At 40.4% G+C, this 22114-nt stretch overlaps 1 protein-coding gene across 1 annotated transcript in view; it reads right to left on the bottom strand.

Moving 5' to 3' along the window:
• LOC121368083 (retinal guanylyl cyclase 2-like) overlaps positions 1-22114 on the bottom strand; it is a 75720-nt gene that overhangs the window by 5370 nt on the left and 48236 nt on the right. The window contains 9 exon segments of the mRNA XM_041492627.1: positions 3007-3098; positions 5028-5126; positions 5846-5921; positions 5923-6021; positions 7455-7647; positions 9369-9509; positions 11150-11321; positions 17325-17474; positions 20159-20315. Coding sequence (XP_041348561.1) covers positions 3007-3098; positions 5028-5126; positions 5846-5921; positions 5923-6021; positions 7455-7647; positions 9369-9509; positions 11150-11321; positions 17325-17474; positions 20159-20315 — 1179 coding nt within the window.

The following is a 22114-nucleotide window of genomic DNA, read 5'->3' as shown; positions in this document are numbered from 1 at the left end:
CATTGTCAGAGCATTGTCAGTGAATACATACATGTAGAGTGGAAAAGGCTGATTTATACTCTACTGTAGTTTAATATTATCATCCTTGGTTTGGCAACAAACATTTCCAGATATTTCTAAAGTCATGATGTATTTGTATGTTATTCGCACCTGCACTCCCATAGAGAAGGTTTATGAAATGATCTGCTTCTTAAATATATGAAAATCAATTTTTGCTGAACTTCCATGAGCTAACAACATTTCAAGGACGATTTGGCGTTGCTTGAGAATATTCAAAACCTCCAGTTTTCCATTCTGCATAAAAACACTGTTGATATCATAGCCAGTAATGGCAAGCACATCTGGAATTGCTAGTTGGTGTCTTCCCTGCATCCTTAATGCTGCTGTGCACATCTATAAGATGCCTCTTGTTGCCAAATTGAGTGTATACAAATGTCCATATCTGGGATGGTGAACTGGCAGCAATGTACAGACATTGCAGTATAATCTTTGTTTCTGCATCTTCTTGTGCACTTTACAACACCCTCAGACATGGTTTGCGTTTGAAACATGTACTTTTTCTCACAAATAGAACTCTCTTCCCAAGAAGCTGAGGGCAGAGTTTTCTTTTTCTCATTTAAATGGTTTTCCAGTCTCTTAAGACCTTTGTAGGGATTCCTTAGATCAAGTGTGGCTTGGAAGAACCTCTTTCACATGAGACATTTAGTGCCAAACCACGAATGCTGTTATTATGCTACTGTGGATTAGTTGCAAACCTTCCATCCAGTAGATATTCCCTGAAAATATGCTGTACCAATAGAGCTGATTGGAAGAGAGCAAATTGCCATGGTCTCATATGGTATTAGTCATATCACAAAGTCCAGGGTATTCCTCAACCACATAGAAATGGCTGAGAAATGTCCAAAGAAATACTGAAGCTGAATTGGATGGTTTGTGATCTGATAACAAGAGCTGTTGACATACTGAGGGAGGAACAAGAGCAAAGGCCCAGAGGACAAAATAAGAAATTACAGATATTGTGAACATAATAGACATTATATTTGAGTCAGATGATAAGACTGAAATAGGAAAGAAAGTCAAGTACTAGATATGCCTGATGAGTATATCTGATGTCAATTATATAAACCTAAGCATAAATTAAGAAATACAAATATGTTTTTAAAAATAGTACAAGCTTCTGTGAGATAGATGAATTGTAAATGTTTTAAAACACATGCCGAGGAAAGGTACTTATAATTGGTGGGTACTAAGAACAGAGGGACATCTTCATAAATTTGTGAACATAGTATATAAACTCCATATACTTAACCATATTTGAATAATGAAGCCTCAATATGTTATAGAAAAAAGTCAGGTCAATTTGTTTTTTTAATAATAAAACCTTCAGGCAATCTTAAGTATGTGTATACATAGAAATTAATACATTTCTGGCATTGCTTACTAGTAACTTATTTTGAGAAGTATATAATTATTCATACCTCATATTATATTGTTTTGTAATTGTTATTAACATCTACTTAATAGAATAAAAGGAAGGATGTAGAAATAGAAAATTGTAAACTTCGCATATATCATATTTGGGTCACATAAAATGATTGAGAATTGGGAATGAAAGTTAGATTTTTATAGTGCTAGATATTTGCCTGATGACAATATTCTATGTAGATATCAATTATATACACCAAAACATAAGTTAAGCATAATATAAATAGAACTGCAATTCTAAAATATTACAAAAAGCAACAAAATACCTAGCTATTGTAAGATGAACTGTTGTGAGACAGATACATTGTATATGTAATGCAGACTTGCCTAGAATGGTATGTAAATTCACTTTTTATGTTTGTAAGACTTGTGTGTAACATAAAAATATTCAAAATATCCATGTAAATGGTTTAGACAACATGTACTGCACCATATTTAAGTAATGCTGCCTTCAGATATTAAATAAAATACAATAATAAAAGGATCAGAATGTTTTAGGTACGATATGTATATATACACATGTACATAGAGAATTACGTATATCGGGAACTGTGTAACTTTTGCTGCTGAGTATACCCCCGGTACTATATCCATACCACATATATTGCATTGCTTTGTGGTTTGTTGTTATGAACATGTAATTTAGCATGAATAGCATTCATAATTAAACCTGTTCAAAATATGTCTGGATGTTAACTTGAACATTGCCATGCAGTTTTTTCATATACTGTTTGTAATACTCAGGACATTTCAAATTCATTGACTCACTATGCTTAGTCAGATGCCAAAAATGTATTATTTTTTGGTGGAATACATTCACCAGTAACCCAGCTTTAAAGTAAAAGCAGTGATATAGTCCAGAATTTTTTTTCAAATATTTTTGAAAATTATGTGGAACATTCACCTTGATCAGAAATTTGCCCTGTTAAAAATAAATAGGGTGCCTACACTCAAACATGCCCTACAGGCACACCCACCAACAGATTGCCTGCAGACAAGCTGATTTGAATATGTCTATGGATAGGCTTCAAAGATATACTCATCTTGAAAAATCCCGGGGGGGGGGGGTAGGGGGGGGGGTTATAGTGGGCCCACGGTCTATGAGATGCTACTGCATAAATGTATTATTCAAACAGTAAAGTTTGTTTTGTTTAACAACAACACTAGAGCACACATTATTATTATTATTATTATTATTATTATTATAGACTGTATCGACCGACAATTATAGGACGTTCGAGACATCTTCCCCGGAAAAATATATTTTGAAAAATGAAAAATTCGCTTTGAGCATAGTGGACCTTCGACCACCACATACTAACACGTGCAAAGATTCGCTTCAGAATTGGAATTGCCATGTCTTCAACGAAATCTCATTCTACATTCTCCTTGTCTAGTGGGTGAATATTCTGCATCACTCTCCCGGATTCCTGTGTCACTACATCCCCTGTTATACTAGATTGCGTGGAGCCCTGGGATTTGAATGTAATGGACTAGAAGATAGAATAACCGATAACGTACCTTTAATTCCACTTGGCCCCGGTACAACACGTGATACCCTCCTAGAATGTCCAGAATGTCCTTGCACTGCTGGCTGATGTGAATTCGAAAAGCTGAAATAGAATTTGTTTGAAGTTGTTTTTGTTTAACGACACAACTAGAGCACATTTATTAATAATCGGCAAATGTATGTAAAATATTTGATAATTATGACACGTAGTCTTCAGAGGAACCCTATTGCATTTATCCCTTAGCAGATAGGGATATTTTATATGCTCTTTCCTACATATAGGACAACACATGCCATAACTTTTGATATACCAATAATAGAAAAATCGTTTTGTCAGTTTTATGCGTATAAATATCAGTTTTTCTTAGAATAACCAATCTTTTGTTTCATTGCAGAGACACAGAGAGTGAGAGAGAGAGAGAGAGAGAGAGAGAGAGAGAGAGAGAGAGAGAGAGAGAGAGAGAGAGAGAGAGAGAGAGAGAGAGAGAGAGAGAGAGAGAGAGGGAAAGAGAAACAAACAGACGGACAGAGAGAGAGAGAGAGAGAGAGAGAGAGAGAGAGAGAGAGAGAGAGAGAGAGAGAGAGAGGAGAGAGAGAGAGAGAGAGGCAGACAGACAGACAGACAGACAAACAGACAGACACAAAGGTCGTGATATGTGCTATCCTGTCTGTGGGATAATGCATCCCTTGGTACTAACAGAACAATGTAGAGGGTTTCGTCTTTGAGACTACGTGTCAAAATGACCAAAAGGTTGACATCCAATAGCCGATGATTAATCAATCAATGCGCTCTAGTGGTGTCGTTAAATAAAACAAACTTTAACTGTTTTATTTCATTAATTCATTCTGTCCTACGGTTTATTTGATGTGTTCTGTACCGAGCAGGTATCTGACCGGAACAGAAGAAAATCGATGGTGTAATTATCTGTGTGACACAACGTGTGAACAAATGATGTATTATCGCGTGGCGCTCGTTTTCGACGCCTATCTTACGCGCGATTAATCCAGCTCACACTGTCAGAAAACACCATTAAGTGCATGATAGTCGATAGTTTATTTCAAATGAATCGTACGCTCTATATTTCATATTTGACTTGCTGTTCACGATCGCCAAATACCAGGGAGAATGGTCACGGCAAACTTACAGCAAGCGGATAAAAACGAAAGACGAGAAATGTTTGTTTAACGACATCCCAGCAGAACGGTAGCTAACTTACATAAACAGGGTTTTGTGACCTAATTAACTTACACGAATATGGTTGTGTGACCTGGTTAGAATGTATTAGATAGGCCTACCGATTTTTCTATTTGCATATTCATATAATACCTTACCAGTTATTTAAAGGTGTAATATCAAACTAGTAGATTTTAATACAAAAATGTTTGTATTGAAAAGACTTTAGTGAATGAACGACGGAAGTGGACTCTCAATAACGATGACAGCGAGAGAGGGATAGCCAGAAGGACGGATGACAGACACACATACGAGCGGATGGACAAACACACAGACAGCGGAGAAAAGGTCAATTGACACAAATGAGAGATAGAGAAAGAAAGACAGAAAGTCGTGTGACAGAGAAAACCACGGACGAACAGACGGACGGTCAAATAGATAAATTCAGAGATAGACAACGAGCGGGGTTGGGGGAGAAAAGGGAAAGACAGAAAGTGTAAGAAAGATGAGAGAATAAGAGTGATAGAGACTGAGAGTGAATGAAATGTGTGTTTAATTGAGATAAAGATATAGGCAGATAGACATAGAGAATGCGAGAAAGACAGAGAGAAGAGAAACAGAAAAAGAGTGAGAGAGAGAGAGGCAGAGAGAGACAGAGCTTGAGAGAGAGAGAGAGAGAGAGAGAGAGAGAGAGAGAGAGAGAGAGAGAGACACAGAGAGAAACACAGAGAGACAGAGAGAAGAGAGATACAGAGAGAGAGAGACAGACAGAGACAGAGCGAGAGAGAGAGAGAGAGAGAGAGAGAGAGAGAGAGAGAGAGAGAGAGAGAGAGAGAGAGAGAAGAAATAGATACATACGCAATCCAGTAGACTCCATCCTAGAGGCTGTGTTGACTGTGTCACCAAACAGACAGTACCTCGGCATCGTGAGACCCACTACCCCAGCCACTGCCGACCCTAAGAATATAACACAAACAACAATAAACAGATGTGCATGTGTGTGCCTCAGTATTTATTATACGACTTGTTTGCAAAATATTCTGATTTGCCATTGTTTAACGTCATGGATTCCTTGTGACATTTTAAATTCAATACATGACAGGCCCTAATTTTTAAACACTAAGGCATATTTTGCACTATTAGAGCTGTTTATGATAACTGAAAGCAGACAGTACTTAGATGTTATTCTTCATATAATCTATTTCCATGCATCTGAAATGTTTCTGGTCATCCTGGGTTTTTTTTTCAATATCAAAAAATTCATTTTTTGTATTTTTAAAAATGAACGTGCGTCTGAGAAGTAACGGTTACAGATACGAGTTTTAAGGGTTTTTTACTGTTACAATGTCACATACTCTTCTTTCTCTCTGTAACGTTATCCAAATGTGTTACAGGTTTGTAGTTTGTAGCTGACGGGGAAAAGGCAGGAGTGTCGCACGGATAGCCACAAGGGACAAGCACATGTCGCAGTTAGATAGACAAGGACGGGGATGTGGACGGGGATGTGGATCGGGAAGGAATGAGATGAAATTCAAAGGAGAGAAAGAAAAGGAGGCAGTGGAATAAAAAAAAAAACCCAAACAAACAAGCAAAAAACCCCAACAAAAAACAAAAACAAGCAAACAAAATAAAGAAAGAACCCCCCCCCCCCCCCCCAAATTCAAATAAGTACTCACCAGTGTGCAGCCCAATGCGCACGCGTAGCGGAACTTCTGACATGTGCCTGATGGTGAACTTGCCGCACTGACTGAGAAAGATCTAGCGCCATCGTGCCCACCTCTCCGGCGTGCCGGTTGCCGTTTCTCACCGGAAGGCCGCTACTCACCATGTACGCATCGCCGATCGTCTCCACCTGAACGAAACAGAATGTCGTCGTAAGAAATTATAGTCATTGCTGTCATAGGTAAGGGGCCGAGGAGCGAAAATACCTTATATACATGCATGGTGGTGGCGTACGTCATTACATATCATAGATATCAATAGTGGCGGCGTACCTTATATACACGAATGGTGGCTTCATAATCTTATATACATCATAGACATCAATGGTGGCGTCATGCCTGATGTTTATGATGGCGTCATACATTGTATACATCATACACGTCAATGGTGGCATCCTAAACGTCAATAGTGGCGTTATACCTGATGTTCATGATGGCGTCATACACTGTATACATCATACACGTCAATGGTGGCATCCTAAACGTCAATAGTGGCGTCATACCTGATGTTCATGATGGCGTCATACACTGTATACATCATACACGTCAATGGTGGCATCCTAAACGTCAATAGTGGCGTTATACCTGATGTTCATGATGGCGTCATACACTGTATACATCATACACGTCAATGGTGGCATCCTAAACGTCAATAGTGGCGTTATACCTGATGTTCATGATGGCGTCATACACTGTATACATCATACACGTCAATGGTGGCATCCTAAACGTCAATAGTGGCGTCGTACCGTATAAAGAAGGAAGGAAATGTTTTATTTACTCAACACATTTTATTTACAGTTATATGGCGTCGGACATATGGTTAAGGACCACACAGATATTGTCAGAGGAAACCCACTGTCGCCACTTCATGGGCTACTCATTTTTATTAGTAGCAAGGGATCTTTTATATGCATCATCCCACAGACAGGATAGTACATACAACGGCCTTTGTTACACCAGTTGTGGAGCACTGGCTGGAACGACAAATAGCCAAATGGATCCACCGACGGGGATCGATCGTAGACCGACTGCGCATCAAGCGAACGCTTTACCATTGGGTTACGCCCCCCCCCCCCCCCCCCCCAATACCGTATACATTTCATAGACATCAATGGTGGTATCGTACTTTACATACATCATATACATCAATGATGGCGTCAAACCTTATATACGTAAATGATGGCGTTATACCTTATATACATCATAGACATCAATGGTGGCGTCATACCTTGTATACATCATAGACATCAATGGTGGCGTCATACCTTGTATACATCACATACATCAATGGTGGCGTCATACCTTGTATACATCACATACATCAATGGTGGCGTCATACCTTGTATACATCACATACATCAATGGTGGCGTCATACCTTGTATACATCACATACATCAATGGTGGCGTCATACCGTGTATACATCATAGACGTCAATGGTGGCGTCATACCTTGTATACATCATAGACGTCAATGGTGGCGTCATACCTTGTATACATCACATACATCAATGGTGGCGTCATACCTTGTATACATCACAAACATCAATGGTGGCGTTATACCTTGTATACATCATAGATGTCAATGGTGGCGTCGAACATGGTGTAGAGGTCATTGAGCAGGTCGACGACCTGCATGGGCGTGCTCATGGCGGAGATGGTGGTGAAGCCGACGATGTCGCTGAAGTAGATGGTCACCTCGTTGAAGCTCTCCGCCTCCACCCTCTGTCCCGTCTTGAGATTATCGGCCACTATCCTAAACACAGAAGGATAGAAAGGATGTTTTATTTAACGACACTCAACACATTTTATTTATGGTTATATGGCGTGAGACATACGGTTAAGGACCACACAGATATTGTGAAAGGAAACCCGCTGTCGCCACTTCATGGGCTACTCTTTTCGATTAGCAGCAAGGGATCTTTTACATGCACCATCCCACAGACAGGATAGTACATGCCACGGCCTTTGTTACACCAGTTGTGGAGCACTGGTTGGAACGAGACATAGCCCAATGGGCCCACCGACGGGGATCGATCCTAGACCGACCGCGCATCAAGCGTGCGCTATCCTAAATACAAAACAGAGTGATAGGTTTTACAATTAGTATTCTAGTATATCGTGTGTTGTCCACCCTCTGTCCCGTCTTGAGATTCTCAGCAACTATCCTAAACACAGAGTGATATGTTTTACAATTAGTATTCTAGTATGTCGTGTGTTGTCCACTCTCTGTCCCGTCTTGAGATTCTCAGCGACTATCCTAAACACAGAGTGATATGTTTTACAATTAGTATTCTAGTATGTCGTGTGTTGTCCACCCTCTGTCCCGTCTTGAGATTCTCGGCCGCTATCCTAAACACAGAGTGATATGTTTTACAATTAGTATTCTAGTATGTCGTGTGTTGTCCACCCTCTGTCCCGTCTTGAGATTCTCAGCGACTATCATAAACAGAGTGGGATAGGTAGAAAAGCGCTGGGAAAACCGCCTGGCACACGTCCCTAAACGGTAATGCCACTGTGATAGTCAAGTGGTGGTCATGCCTCCTTCCCCAATCACATCTCTTCTCAAACCACCACCGCCTTTGTTATTTCCCTGACATGACTCATAGACACTATGATTTCCCCCACCCCCACTCCCCACCCCCAAAAGTGAGTGCTCCAATATAAAAGTTTGGCTATGCCAATGAGTAATGCGTCCTTTTCCTTGATTAACTGGCCTCGTCTCTTTTAGACTAAAATTGTCAAACATTTTCTTTAGAAACTAGTTCTGGGACTCGTCCATTTGTAGACAGTTTTTTTAGACGTACGTCTTATGAAACATCAAACAGGATCGATGTAAGGTAAATCGTCTACAGAAGAATCGTTCCAGAAACAATGTTTTCAATTAGTATCCAAATACGCTTGAGCCGTATCCTGTTTATAAATGTGTAAGCTCAGAGATAGAGCATAAAGTCATAGGACTTAAGGCTGGTCGGTACTGAGTTCGCACCCAGGTGCCGGCTCCCACCAATAGCGAATTTTAAAGACTTATTGGAGAGGTATACGGTCGATACACCGACTTCTCTCTTGCTAACAACTAACCAATAATTCCTGTCACGCACAGACAGCCCAGATAGTTCGATTTTTGTTACTTTGAAAATAGTTTCGAACATTTTGTGTGTGTGTGGGGGGGGGGGGGGGGGGGGGGGGGGGGGGGGGAGGGGGGATGCCTGTAAAAAAAAAATACACGAATTTTGTGCAGAACTAGGGTAGTCATAGACGCTACCCGTTATCTCAGAAATGAGCAGCTTGACCTCCCATTTGTTCTGATTCACTTTAAGGATGAGGGGTGGTAGTATTTATATCCGTGGCGTTTATGTTGATTGACACCCTACAGGTAGGAGTTTGAGCCACATATGTTACTATTGTCGTCTATGGGATTTGATTTGGTAGTATACACTCTTCAATATGTTCTATTTGTGTCTAAAAATAACTCACGGCGGAAGCATTCTGTAGAGCAGTTGATTGGTCTTCTTTTTTTCTTCTTCCAGCTGATTGGTCCGATCTGCAACAATGTCTTCCAGGTCATTGGAGTACTTTTCCAACATCCGGAACATCGTGTCGACTATGTTAGCTTTTCTGTAATAAGAACAACATAGCAGTACATAATCAGAGAGTATTATTAGAGTTTGACCGACCTCGGTGGCGTCGTGGTTAGGCCATCGGTCTACAGGCTGGTAGGTACTGGGTTCGGATCCCAGTCGAGGCATGGGATTTTTAATCCAGATACCGATTCCAAACCCCGAGTTAGTGCTCCGCAAGGCTTAATGGGTAGGTGTAAACCACTTGCACCGACCAGTGATCCATAACTGGTTTAACAAAGGCCATGGTTTGTGCTATCCTGCCTGTGGGAAGCGCAAATAAAAGATCCCTTGCTGCCTGTCGTAAAAGAATAGCCTATGTGGCGACAGCGGGTTTCCTCTAAGAAAACAGTGTCAGAATGACCATATGTTTGACGTCCAATAGCCGATGATAAGGTACAAAAAAGTCAATGTGCGCTAGTGGCGTCGTTAAATAAAACAAACTTTACTTTTATTAGATTTTGTGTGTGGACACCAAGCTCACTGGTCTATTGGTTAGTCGCGGTTAATGCTTCTTTTGTTTTTGGACGATCGTACTCCTAGCGTTGTGGATTGATTTGGTTTTTGTTTGTTTGGGGGGTTTTTGGTAGTTTTTTTGTTTTTTTTACCACTTGCCATCGGGATCGTACAAAATAATTATTAGTGGCCCAAAACCACTGACCTCGGGTATAGAGCCACCGTATTCTAGAACCTCAGCTTATGAACGTAACCCATCGGCCTTGAGTATGGTAAGTACTGGGTTCGTTTCCAAGTACTGGCTCCTACCTAGAAAGTTAAAGTTAAAGTGTGTTTTGTTTAACGGCACCACTAGAGCGCACTGATTAATAAAATCAACGGCTATTAGAAAGAAAGAAGTGCTTTATTTAACGACGCACTCAACACATTTTATTTACGGTTATATGGCGTCAGACATATGGTTCAGGACCACACAGATTTTGAGAGGAAACCCGCTGTCGCCACTACATGGGCTACTCTTCCGATTGGCAGCAAGGGATCTTTTATTTGCACTTCCCACAGGCAGGATAGCACAAACCATGGCCTTTGTTGAACCAGTTATGGATCACTGGTCGGTGCAAGTGGTTTACACCCTACCCATTGAGCCTTGCGGGGCACTCACTCAGGGTTTGGAGTCGGTATCTGGATTAAAAATCCCATGCCTCGACTGGGATCCGAACCCAGTACCTACCAGCCTGTAGACCGATGGCCTGCCACGACGCCACCGAGGCCGGTCAACGGCTATTAGATGCCAGAAATTTGGTAATTCCGACTCATCAGAGGAAACCTGCTACATTTTTTTCTAACGCAGCAAAGGATCTTTTATATGCATATTCCCACAGACAGGAAAGCACACAACACGGCCTTTGTCCAGTTGTGGTGCACTGGCTGGAACGAGAAAAAACCAATCAGCTGAATGGATCCACCTCAGGCGAGCACTCAACCAACTGAGCTGCATCCTGCCCCCACCGACCCCCGTCAACCCCCCCAACAAAACATCCTGCCCCCCACCGACCCCCGCCCCCCAAAAAAAAAACCCCACACAAAACAAACCCAAAGCAAAACAACACTACAAAAAAAACCCCACAAAACCCTCCAAAAAACCAACAACAACAACTCATGACTATGAAAACGTGTACGTACTTGCCACCAGTAAGTTTCTTAAACTGCTCATACACTTCCACGATAGTGGGCCGCATGTCGGGTATCTCCGACCAGCATTGCTTCATCACTTGGATGTAAATGGGGGGTGCTGCCTGTGGGGAGACGGATGGGCGGATCAGTGGAGGGGGTTTCTTCACTTTTGCCAGTATTTCTACATAAACAAAGCATAAGATAAGATAAAGTAATACGGTAGAAGTTTACAGAAAGCACTATAGTATCTGCATCGTATGCACGTCACAGTAACAGTCAATGTAAATAAATAACCATGTGCCTGCGCACATTTTCTCAAGCCTACAAAGACACACGTGTACGCCCGTTACGAGTGTGTGTGTATTCTGACAGCCAAAGACAGACAGACAGACATACAGACAGAGAGAGATAAGGTAAGAGATAGACAGACAGAGAGAGAAATAGAGAGAGAGAGAGAGAGAGAGAGAGAGAGAGAGAGAGAGAGAGAGAGAGAGAGAGAGAGAGAGAGAGAGAGAGAGAGAGAGAGAGTTCTGACAGCCAGAGACGGACATATAGACATACAGACAGAGAGAGATAAGGTAAGAGAGAGAGATAGAGACAGATATATATATATATATATATATATATATATATAGAGAGAGAGAGAGAGAGAGAGAGAGAGAGAGAGAGAGAGAGAGAGAGAGAGAGAGAGAGAGAGAGAGAGAGAGAGAGAGAGAGAGAGTTCTGACAGCCAGAGACAGACATATAGACATACAGACAGAGAGAGATAAGGTAAGAGAGAGAGAGAGAGAGAGAGAGAGAGAGAGAGAGAGAGAGAGAGAGAGAGAGAGAGAGAGAGAGAGAGAGAGAGAGAGAGTTCTGACAGAGAGATAGATAGAGATACATTGACAGAGAGAGATAAGGTATAGAGAGACCAGAGAGAGGGAGAGAGAGAGAGAGAGAGAGAGAGAGAGAGAGAGAGAGAGAGAGAGAGAGAGAGAGAGAGAGATGGAGATACATGTGTACATTTTCCATACACTGGAGATAAACATAGCCACACAGACAAAGGGACAAAGATACAGATATATAGCTAGATAGACAGACTGTTTGTAGCTTGGGAGAGTTAACAAAAACCACAGACGCAGGATAGCACATACCACCATCTTTGTTACACACGTTGTGTCATTCGTTACGCGTTCGGTGATTCATTGATTCATTCATGCATATACTGATTTGGCAATAGCATTCATTTATTTCAACATATTTTCGTGCTTATATCCACCTCAACTATCTGGGCAGTGGGTTAGTTGTTAGTGTTTAGTGAGACAGGTAGCTTTATACTACAACACCGACCCTTGTTGGTGAGTAGTTGACTCGCCCAGTCCTGCTTCTGTTTAAACCTATTCCTAATTGTTCAATGAAGTCAGTGTGGTGTTAACACGGTTCATATTAAATTTTGGCGCGCGTTCGTTCAACGCTTTTTCGTTTATCTAATAAAAAAACTAATTTCAGTTTCGCATCAGGTCGGCAATCAGCGTATGAACTGACCTTTACACCTATCCACTGAGTCGTTAAAAAATCGCTCTGGATATTCCGACGCCATATAACCGTAAATAAAATGTGTCGAGTGTGTCGTTAAATAAAACATTTCTTCCTTCCTTCTTTGCTTTGGGTAAGGGAGACGGTACCGGGATGTGAACTCAGTACCTACCGAAAATATCGATTTTTTTTTTTAAAGGAGACGTATACGTGTTTAAATTGAGAGCTTGTCGTGGTCAAGCGTATTTGTCTTAACGAAATTTTCCCCCAGGAAAAAAACGACAGGTGTCTTGTGTATAATTGACTAAGGTGACACTGCACTAATTCAAGTACGTTTGGGAAGTGACCGTTTAGTATTCCGGCGTCAGGTGTCGGAATAAATACTGCAAACAGCGTCATTGGCGGGTCGATATGTAAGTTCTGTTCTTGACGATGTTTAGGATGACCCACTAAGAAGCGAACGGTTCCCCCAGATCGATCCTCGTTAAGGGAACAAATCGAATTTCTCCGACGTATTCTGTGTAACAGTTCCACATCCATGATCGCGTGTGTTGGCCCAGCCGTGTTCAGCAAAAAAAGAAAGAAAAGAAGTTAAAATTTGTTTTGTTCAACAACACCATTAGAGTCCATTTCTCGTTCCAGCCAGTGCTCCACAACCGGTGTAACAAAAGCCGTGGTATGTACTATCTTATCTGTCGGATGGTGAATATAAACGATCCCTTGCTGCTAATCCAAAACAGTAGCTCATGAAGTGGCGACATCAGGTTTCCTCTCTCAATATCTGTGTGGTCCTTAACCAGATGTCTGACGCCATATAACCGTAAATAAAATGTGTTGACTGCTCCGTGAAATAAAAACATTTCTTTTCTTTAGAGTGCATTGATTAATTCAGCATCGGCTATTGGATGTCAAGCATTTAATAATTCTGGCATATAGTCTTCGTCGGTTTGGGATCGATCCCCGCCGTTGGGCCCATTGGGCTATTTCTCGTCCCAGCAGTGCACCGCGACTGGTATATCAAAGGCCGTGGTGTGTGCTATCCTGTATGTGGGATAAAGCAAATAAACGATCCCTTGTTATTAATGAAAAAATGTAACGGGTTTCCTCTCCTAGACTATATGTAAAACAAATACCAAATATTTGACATCCAGTAGCCGATGATTAATAAATCAATGTGCTCTAGTGGTGTCGTTAACCAAAACCCGGTCGGGTGCGGGCGGTCCCCTCTCCCACCCACCCACCCCAAACCTTTCCTGTCCTGGACGGAGGAGCCAGCCGAGGCCGGCACCTGCGCCCATGACAGGCGTGCGCTACAACAGCTTGTTCTGATATATGTGCACGTAAAAACACTATGACCTGACCTGACCTGACATATCCGTCGTACCATTAATCGAAAACAATCAAATGCTAGCGATCGCTAGGTTTGTTTTCATAATGGCATTGCTTTTCATGGCATCTGTTACATTATTCCACGAACCGGCCTCGGTGGCGTCGTGGTTAGGCCATCGGTCAACAGGCTGGTAGGTACTGGGTTCGGATCCCAGTCGAGGCATGGAATTTTTAATCCAGATACTGACTCCAAACCGTGAGTGAGTGCTCCGCAAGGCTCAGTGGGTAGGTGTAAACCATTTGCACCGACCAGTGATCCATAACTGGTTCAACAAAGGCCATGGTTTGTGCTATCCTGCCTGTGGGAAGCGCAAATAAAAGATCCCTTGCTGCTAATCGGAAAGAGTAGCCCATGAAGTGGCGACAGCGGGTTTCCTCTCAAATATGTATGGCCCTTAACCATATGTCTGACGCCATATAACCATAAACAAAATGTGTTAAGTGCGTCGTTAAATAAAACATTTCTTTCTTTTATTCCACGATAACAAAAATAAAGGTTCTTGTGTTGTAAAATCCAATGTCTTTTATGCAGCTGATGCGGCGTAGGTCAATCCTATTAAATGTAGATTAAATGGAGTTCGTATCGTAACGAAATACATTTATATTTTTCGACAGATGCAACTTTCCATCCTGTTGATTGTTTTAATTGATCCAGCGATAAACGTAGGCTACGACCGTCTCGAGAATAAAACAAATATGACCGACAAACCTTTTAGCAGATGAGTATGTATTGTAATGTTTTTTAATGTTTTATTGAGTCCGCCATTTTTGTTGTTAGATGGGTGCTATTGTACATAGATGATTCGTCACAAGTTTTTTTGTTGTTGTTGTTGTTGTTGTTATTTTATAATATGGAACATATCAACCGAGTATATAAATAAAGGATACTCCTCGAGTGTTTTGTGATATCCTAATTTATTAGCACTCGTTGATATAAAAAAAATATATGAACTCCGAGGCTTGCCGAGGATTTTTTAAATACTTTTATCAACGAGTGCTGATAAATTAAATTATCATATCACAAGACACGAATGGGGTATTCTTTTTATTATCCATTATCATTCTTTTCATTTGCGACAATTGTAAACAATATCAGTAATGTGGGTTGAATGTCACTTTGTTATATACATAGCAATGAAATATATAGATCTACAGAAACCATAAAAGTCATATCCGGTGAAAAGTCATATTTTCACTGTATTTTAGCTACAGTGAAAATATAGAAGTCGTATTTACTTTTTTGTAAAAGTGCATGATTAAATTATCTCCCTTCGTTTCGGTTCTTCGTATTTAAATTTGATGATTACCAATGCATCTGATCGTATTTGAAAAATAAAAAACGTAATTTAAACAACTGTACCTATAAAAAAGGGATACGAAGTGCAATTACGATAAAATATCTAAAACGAATTGAATACGAAGCTAAATAATTATGACACAATGTAGTGTCATCGAATGTAAGTGTAAGAATTTAACGGCGTTCGACTTGTTTTGTTTTTGTGGGAGTTTTTAGAGGATCGCTTTGTCAGGTATGTTTGCACCGCAGTATTGTTAAATAAATGTTAATAAAGATAAATTTTAATCAAATTTCTTTTTAAAAGTCTATGGTAAAGTAACTTTTCTGGCAAAGTTCCATAGGAAGAAATATATCATGACGTTATGTGTTTTCGATAGGATAAGCGAAAGATATTACCAAAAAGCGAAAGATATTGTCAAAATTTAGGAAATATGTATACATGTATAATAAATAGACCATTTCATGGTATTTTTCCGAATACGATTTTTATGTCAACGAGTGGTGTGTGAAAACCATATTTTCACGAATTGCGAAGCAATGAGTAAAATATGGTTTCACACATCACGAAAAAACCCATGAAATAGCCTCTATATATTTGGCAGCGGTAGACATGTTAACTAGCAGAACGACAGTGTCGTGACGTCACTAATGATAGGCTTAGCGCCGAACGGTGACGTAAGAAAAAAAGAAGCGATCTTTCCTAGGAAAATATGCAAATTATAGTACCAGCGATATCTCCTAAAAGCCTTTAATGGATGAGAAATGGTAATCAGTATTTATCGAGGCTCTGCCGAGACAAATACCGATTAACTAGACGATGTTGATCTTTTACATATTGAAAACACACGAGAATAGTGAATACTGTTTGTTATATAACACTTCTAATATAATATTTTAATTCGAGTTTAATTTGATAAAGTAACCTCCATCAGTAATATGAAGTCATCACGATTTATTTGCACAAATTAATTTGACGTCACGCAACAGGTCTTGTTGGCTTGTAAACACTTTATTACTTAGAGACCTTGCAAATTTGCATATACCTAGACATTTTCATACCATTGTTATACGAGTTAATACCCTAAATTATCACATGGGTTTATGACATGGATATCATTGGTAAGTTATAGGATCAATAGACGTCATTACCAGAGTGTTTTACGGTATTGTCAATATATATTCAATAAAACTTGTATTAAATATATATATATATTTATCCTATAACTTACCCATGATATCCATGTCATAAACCTATGTGATAATTTAGTGTATTAACTCAGATGTCAATTTTCAAGGTCTCTGGGTAATAACGTGTTGCTGTGAATGGGTCATTTGTTTACAAGCCATCAAGACCTGTATACCTGAGCATAACGTGTTCATAAGAGTTTTAGTTAAAAGTGCGTCACGTCGAAGTAATGTGTTCTAATCGTGATGATGTCATATTACCGATGGAAGCGACTTTAGTACTGCAATTTACTAATAAATCGAATAAAAATGTTATTTTAGAAGTGTTATAGAATAAACAAAATTCGCTACTGGTGTTTTTTAATATGTAAAATATCAACATCGTCGAGTTAATCCCCCCCACTCTCTCTCTCTCTCTCTCTCTCTCTCTCTCTCTCTCTCTCTCTCTCTCCATCCCTCCATCCCTCCCTCCCTCTCTCTCTCTCTCTCTCTCTCTCTCTCTCTCTCTCTCTCTCTCTCCCCCCTCTCTCTCTCTCTCCCCCCTCTCTCTCTCTCTCTCTCTCTCTCTCTCTCTCTCCCCTCTCTCTCTCCCCTCTCTCTCTCTCTCTCTCTCTCTCTCTCTCTCTCTCTCTCTCTCACACACACACACAATAAAAACGCTTCAAGAGATAGCGGGAAACAGAGAGACAAACAAACATATACAGCTAAATCCATAGAGAAACACAGTCAGGCAGACAGACAAATAGAAATATACAGACAGACAGACAAAGACAGACAGATGAAATAACGCCATACCATCATAGGACAAATCTGAGGAACTGTATGGAGGGGTTCTTTGAGCGGTTTCTTGTAAAATGATGCCCAGGGCAAAAATATCCCCCTTTTCGCTGCCCTTGGCTTGTAGAACTGGATCTCGTAGGTGTTCAGGGGCGGTCCATAGTAAATCTGGAGTACCAACAAGAATTTCATACAGTACATCTGACATTTCACGAACAAAATAATCACTGAACTAAATGGGGTGGCAGTAGAATAAATAATTAGGACACAGTAGGGGCGGGGTGTGGCCCAGTGGTAAAACGTTCGTCTGATGCGCGGTCGGTCTACGATCGATCCCTGTCAGTGGGCCCATTGGGTTATTTTTCATTCCAGCCAGAGCACAACGTCTGATATATCAAAGGCCGTGGTATGTGCTATCCTGTCTGTGGGATGGTGCATACAAAAGATATTTTTACTACTGATGGAGAAATGTATGCGATTTCCTCTCTTAGACTATATGTCAAATTTTGACATTCAGTAGCCGATGATTAATAAATCAATGTGCTCTAGTGGTGACGTAGTATCCCAGTACATTTGTGTTTGTGCTGGGGTGCTGTTAAACATCCATTCATTCCTAGCACGAGACGTAGCCCAGTGGTAAAGCGCGCGGTTGATGCGTGGTCGGTTTGGGATCGATCCCCGTCGGTAGGCCCATTGGGCTATTTCTCGTTCCAGCCAGTGAACCACAACTGGTATATCAAAGATCGTGGTATGTGCTGTCCTGTCTGTGGGATAGTGCACATAAAAGATCCCTTGTTACTAATGGAAAATATGTAACGGGTTTCCTCTCTTAGACTACATGTCAAAGTTCCCAAATGCTTGACATTCAATAGCCGAAGATTAATAAATTTATGTGCTCTAGTGATGTCGTTAAACAAAACAAACTTTAACCATTCATTCCCAGTACCGACTTCGACGCAAATGAGTTTTAATACCTCAGCGGAGAGGTATTTTCGCCACTACAGCGACTTCTCTCTCACTAACCACTAACAATTACCACTAACCCACTGTCCTGGACAGAGACAGCCCAGATAGCTGAAGTGTGGGTCAAGGATAATGTGCTGGAACCTAATTAGATATCAACACGAAAATCACATTTAGATTGGTTCTGTGTGAGAGACGGTGTTGGATAACGAATTCGGTAATTACCCGCCTAAAGCCAGGAATCCGTTAATACGGATTCCAATGTATGCAGAGTGGTACACTCGCATCGCAGCGAATGCGGCTCGTGGACATAACGTAATTGTAATTTAAGTTAAACAGAAACATGTCCGTGTACTGCATTTTTACCACCAGAGCATAGAGGGCGGAATCGGGGGGGGGGGGGGGGCAGGGGCCTGGTCCCCCAATAATTTTATTGCCCCCCCCCCCCCCCAATAATGAATTGGTGACAGCGGGTTTCCTCTCTCAACATCTGTGTGGTCCTTATGGTCTGAGGCCATATAACTGTATACCTTATACAATAGGCCCCCCGATATATTATCTGTTCCGTTGGCTAGTTACATTAGTCGAAAAAAATAGTCGAGACTCGGTTATAAAATGACTCGTTCTATGAATTACATGCCATGAAATCACATTTCAGGCCATCTAAATTTCAACATTTTCCGGGGAAGTATGCCCTCCGGACCTCCCTAACTAGCTCGTGCACTTCGCGCACTCGGGCCCCCAATATTCAAAACGTTCCGCCGCCTGTGAGAGTATGTTTTATATTGTTTTTAATGTCGCAGAACCTCGTTTCATCCTTTGAAAATGCACCTTAAATTTCGTTAATCGACAAACCTATAACACATTTGGATAACCGAGTGAAACACGAGACTGTGACGTTAAACTGTGAAATACTCTTTAAAATAGACCAGATCTCGCCTCCATAACTGTTACATTTATTTATTATTATTTATTATTTATTATTATATTGTTATTACTTACCAGTCGGGCTGTCTGAGAATATAAAATTATGAATACTGTTAAACCATCGACTACTTCTAGTTCCTAGACTGACTGCGCATCGAGCGAGCGCTTTACCAATGGGCTACGTCTCGTTCTTACTTTTACAGCGGCAGCGGCAACAGACAACATAGTTAAAAACTCCAAATTGATTTTTTTTTTAAACTTAACCTTTTATTGATTGTATATTTAAACTTGCATTGATATGGACATCTGCCTTTATGTTGGGCATTTAATTAAGTGTGACTAATTGTTGTTGTTTTTTATTTACCTTTGAACCCTGGTGACCAATATTAATATATAGTAGATACTCCACAGGTGTCTTGTGATATCATAATTTATCAACGAGTGCTGATAAATTATGATATCACATAACACGAGGGCCCTAGGGGTATTCTTTTTATCATCCATTATCATACTTTTCATTTGCAACAATTGTAATCAATGTCAGTAATGTGGGTTGAATGTCGCTATATTTGGCAGCAGTACACTCGTTAACTATCAGAACGGCAGTGGCGTGACGTCACTAATGGTAGGTTTACTGCTGAAACAAACACAGTGACGTAACAAAACAATGTCTTGTGATTAAAATTTGACCAATCAAGATAATAAGAAGCGGTATCTCCTAGGAGAACATCGCAGGAGATATCGCAAATTATAGTGCCAGCGCTATCTCCTGCGAAAGCCTTTAATGGATGATACATAATAATATCAGGCTAATGATGTATACATTATTGGCTTTATCCTTTTAACCCAATCGGAATTCCTCTGTCGTCCTAACATGATAAAGCCGATAACCGGTACCGTGATGCGAACCCACTACCGCTGGCTGCCGATTATCTGTTGATTCTCTGTACTGTTTCTCGTACCTCTTGTCTGAAGATCTCGGACTTGTTTTGCTGTCGTCAGGAAACAGGGAAGTCCGTAGTCTGTCAGACGGAGCTGCCACCTACTGTCAATGACGCAGTTACGGGACTTGAGGTTACCGTGGCACTTGATTGTCGATTGGTGAATATACCGCAAACCCTAAAAAAAAAATGTATGAAGAACAGATTAGCTGTGGACAAGATAGATTTTGATATTTCTCATCCAAAAATACAATACATGTCTTGTACATTATAACTTTGTACCACGCTTTTAATATTTTGTTTTCTTTGACAAATTTAAAGTGTGCGGTAAATGTCTATAACCGCATATTATAAAAATAGGTCTTGTACTTTATAACTTTGTACCACGCTTTCGATGTTTTTCCTTTGACACAAGGGTGTGGTAACTGTCTATAACCACACACTTTTGAAACACACCTCTCATGTGTTTGTCTTGTGCAATATAACTTAGTAGCACGCTTTCAATGTGTTTTTTCCTGTGACAAAAGTGTGCGGTAACTGCCTATAACTGCACACTTTTGAAACACTTCTCATGTATTTGTTCTTGTATATTATTAATTTGTACCACGCTTTCGATGTTTTACCTTTGACAAAAGTGTGTCTGAAAACAAATGTACGAAGAACTGATTTGCTGTTGACAAAATAGATTTTAAAATTTCTCATCCAAAAAACCCACAATATTTCTGTTGTACATTATAACTTTGTGCGACGCTTTGGTTGCTTTTTCCTTTGACAAAAGTGTGCGGTAAATGTTTATAATCGCACACCTCTGAAACACATCTCTCATGCAAGTGTCTTGTTCAGTATAACTTTGTACCACACTCTGGTTGCTTTCCATTTGACAAAACTGTGCGGTAAATGTGTATAACCGCACACTTTTAAAACCCCGTCTCTCACCGAAACAAACTGCATTATCATGCATGACATGCAATGTCATTTAGGGGCGTGATACAATTCAGTTACCGAATAAAATTAGCTACACGTGGTATGCAAATTTTTATTATTATTAAAAACAAATTGCACATTTTCGAAAGTGTGCAAAATAACTTGTATACCACTCGTACGTTTAACTTGGGATGTTTTTGTAAAATAATCTTGCGTCTTTAAGTCATGCTGTGTATGACCGATTCATTTTATTATCGATACTACAGACAATGTTTGTTGCGTATTCAATTAGCCAAAATCCTGTGGGAAAAGATCTGTGTGTTGAGATTTATCGACGCCTGACACAGTTTGTGTGTACACAACTCACACCAGTACAGAGTCTATATTCAGACATTTGCTGAATCAATTGAGGCTGATGTAGTCTCCGTTACATTCACACGACTTTATATCAATACAAGTCGGGATTTTTTTGCGGTGCGGGGTTGGGGGTGGGGGGGGGGGGGGGGAATTCTACTATAATGTATGTCTGTTTAGGTAGGGTTTGTGTGTGTTGTGTGTGTGTGTGTGTGTGTGTGTGTGTTGTGTGTATGTGTGTGTGTGTGGTGTGCGTGTGTGTGTGTATGTGTGTGTTTGTGTGTGCGAGTGTGTGGTGTGTGCATGTGTGTGTGGTGTGTGTGTGTGGTGTGTGCGTGTGTGTGTGTGTGTGTTTATATTTGTGTGTGTATGTGTGTGTGTGTGTGTTTGTGTATGTGTGTGTGTGTGTGTGAGTGTTTGTGTGTGTGTATGTGTGTGTGTGTGTATGTGTGTGTATGTGTGAGTGAGTGAGTGAGTGTGTGTGTGTGTGTGTGTTTATATTTGTGTGTGTGTGTGTGTGTGTGTGTGTGTGTGTGAGTGTGTTTATGTATGCGTGTGTATTTGTGTGCTTATGTGTATGTGTTTGATATGTGTGTGTGTCTTTGTTTTGGGGGTACATATTTATTTATTTATTTATAGATTTATAGATTTATTTATTTATTATATTGGACAGTAAAAACACAATTTCATTAGACACAA

This window comes from Gigantopelta aegis, chromosome 1, assembly GCF_016097555.1.
Source record: "Gigantopelta aegis isolate Gae_Host chromosome 1, Gae_host_genome, whole genome shotgun sequence".
NCBI lineage: Eukaryota > Metazoa > Mollusca > Gastropoda > Neomphalida > Peltospiridae > Gigantopelta > Gigantopelta aegis.
This window is presented reverse-complemented; position numbering and strand designations above follow the sequence as displayed.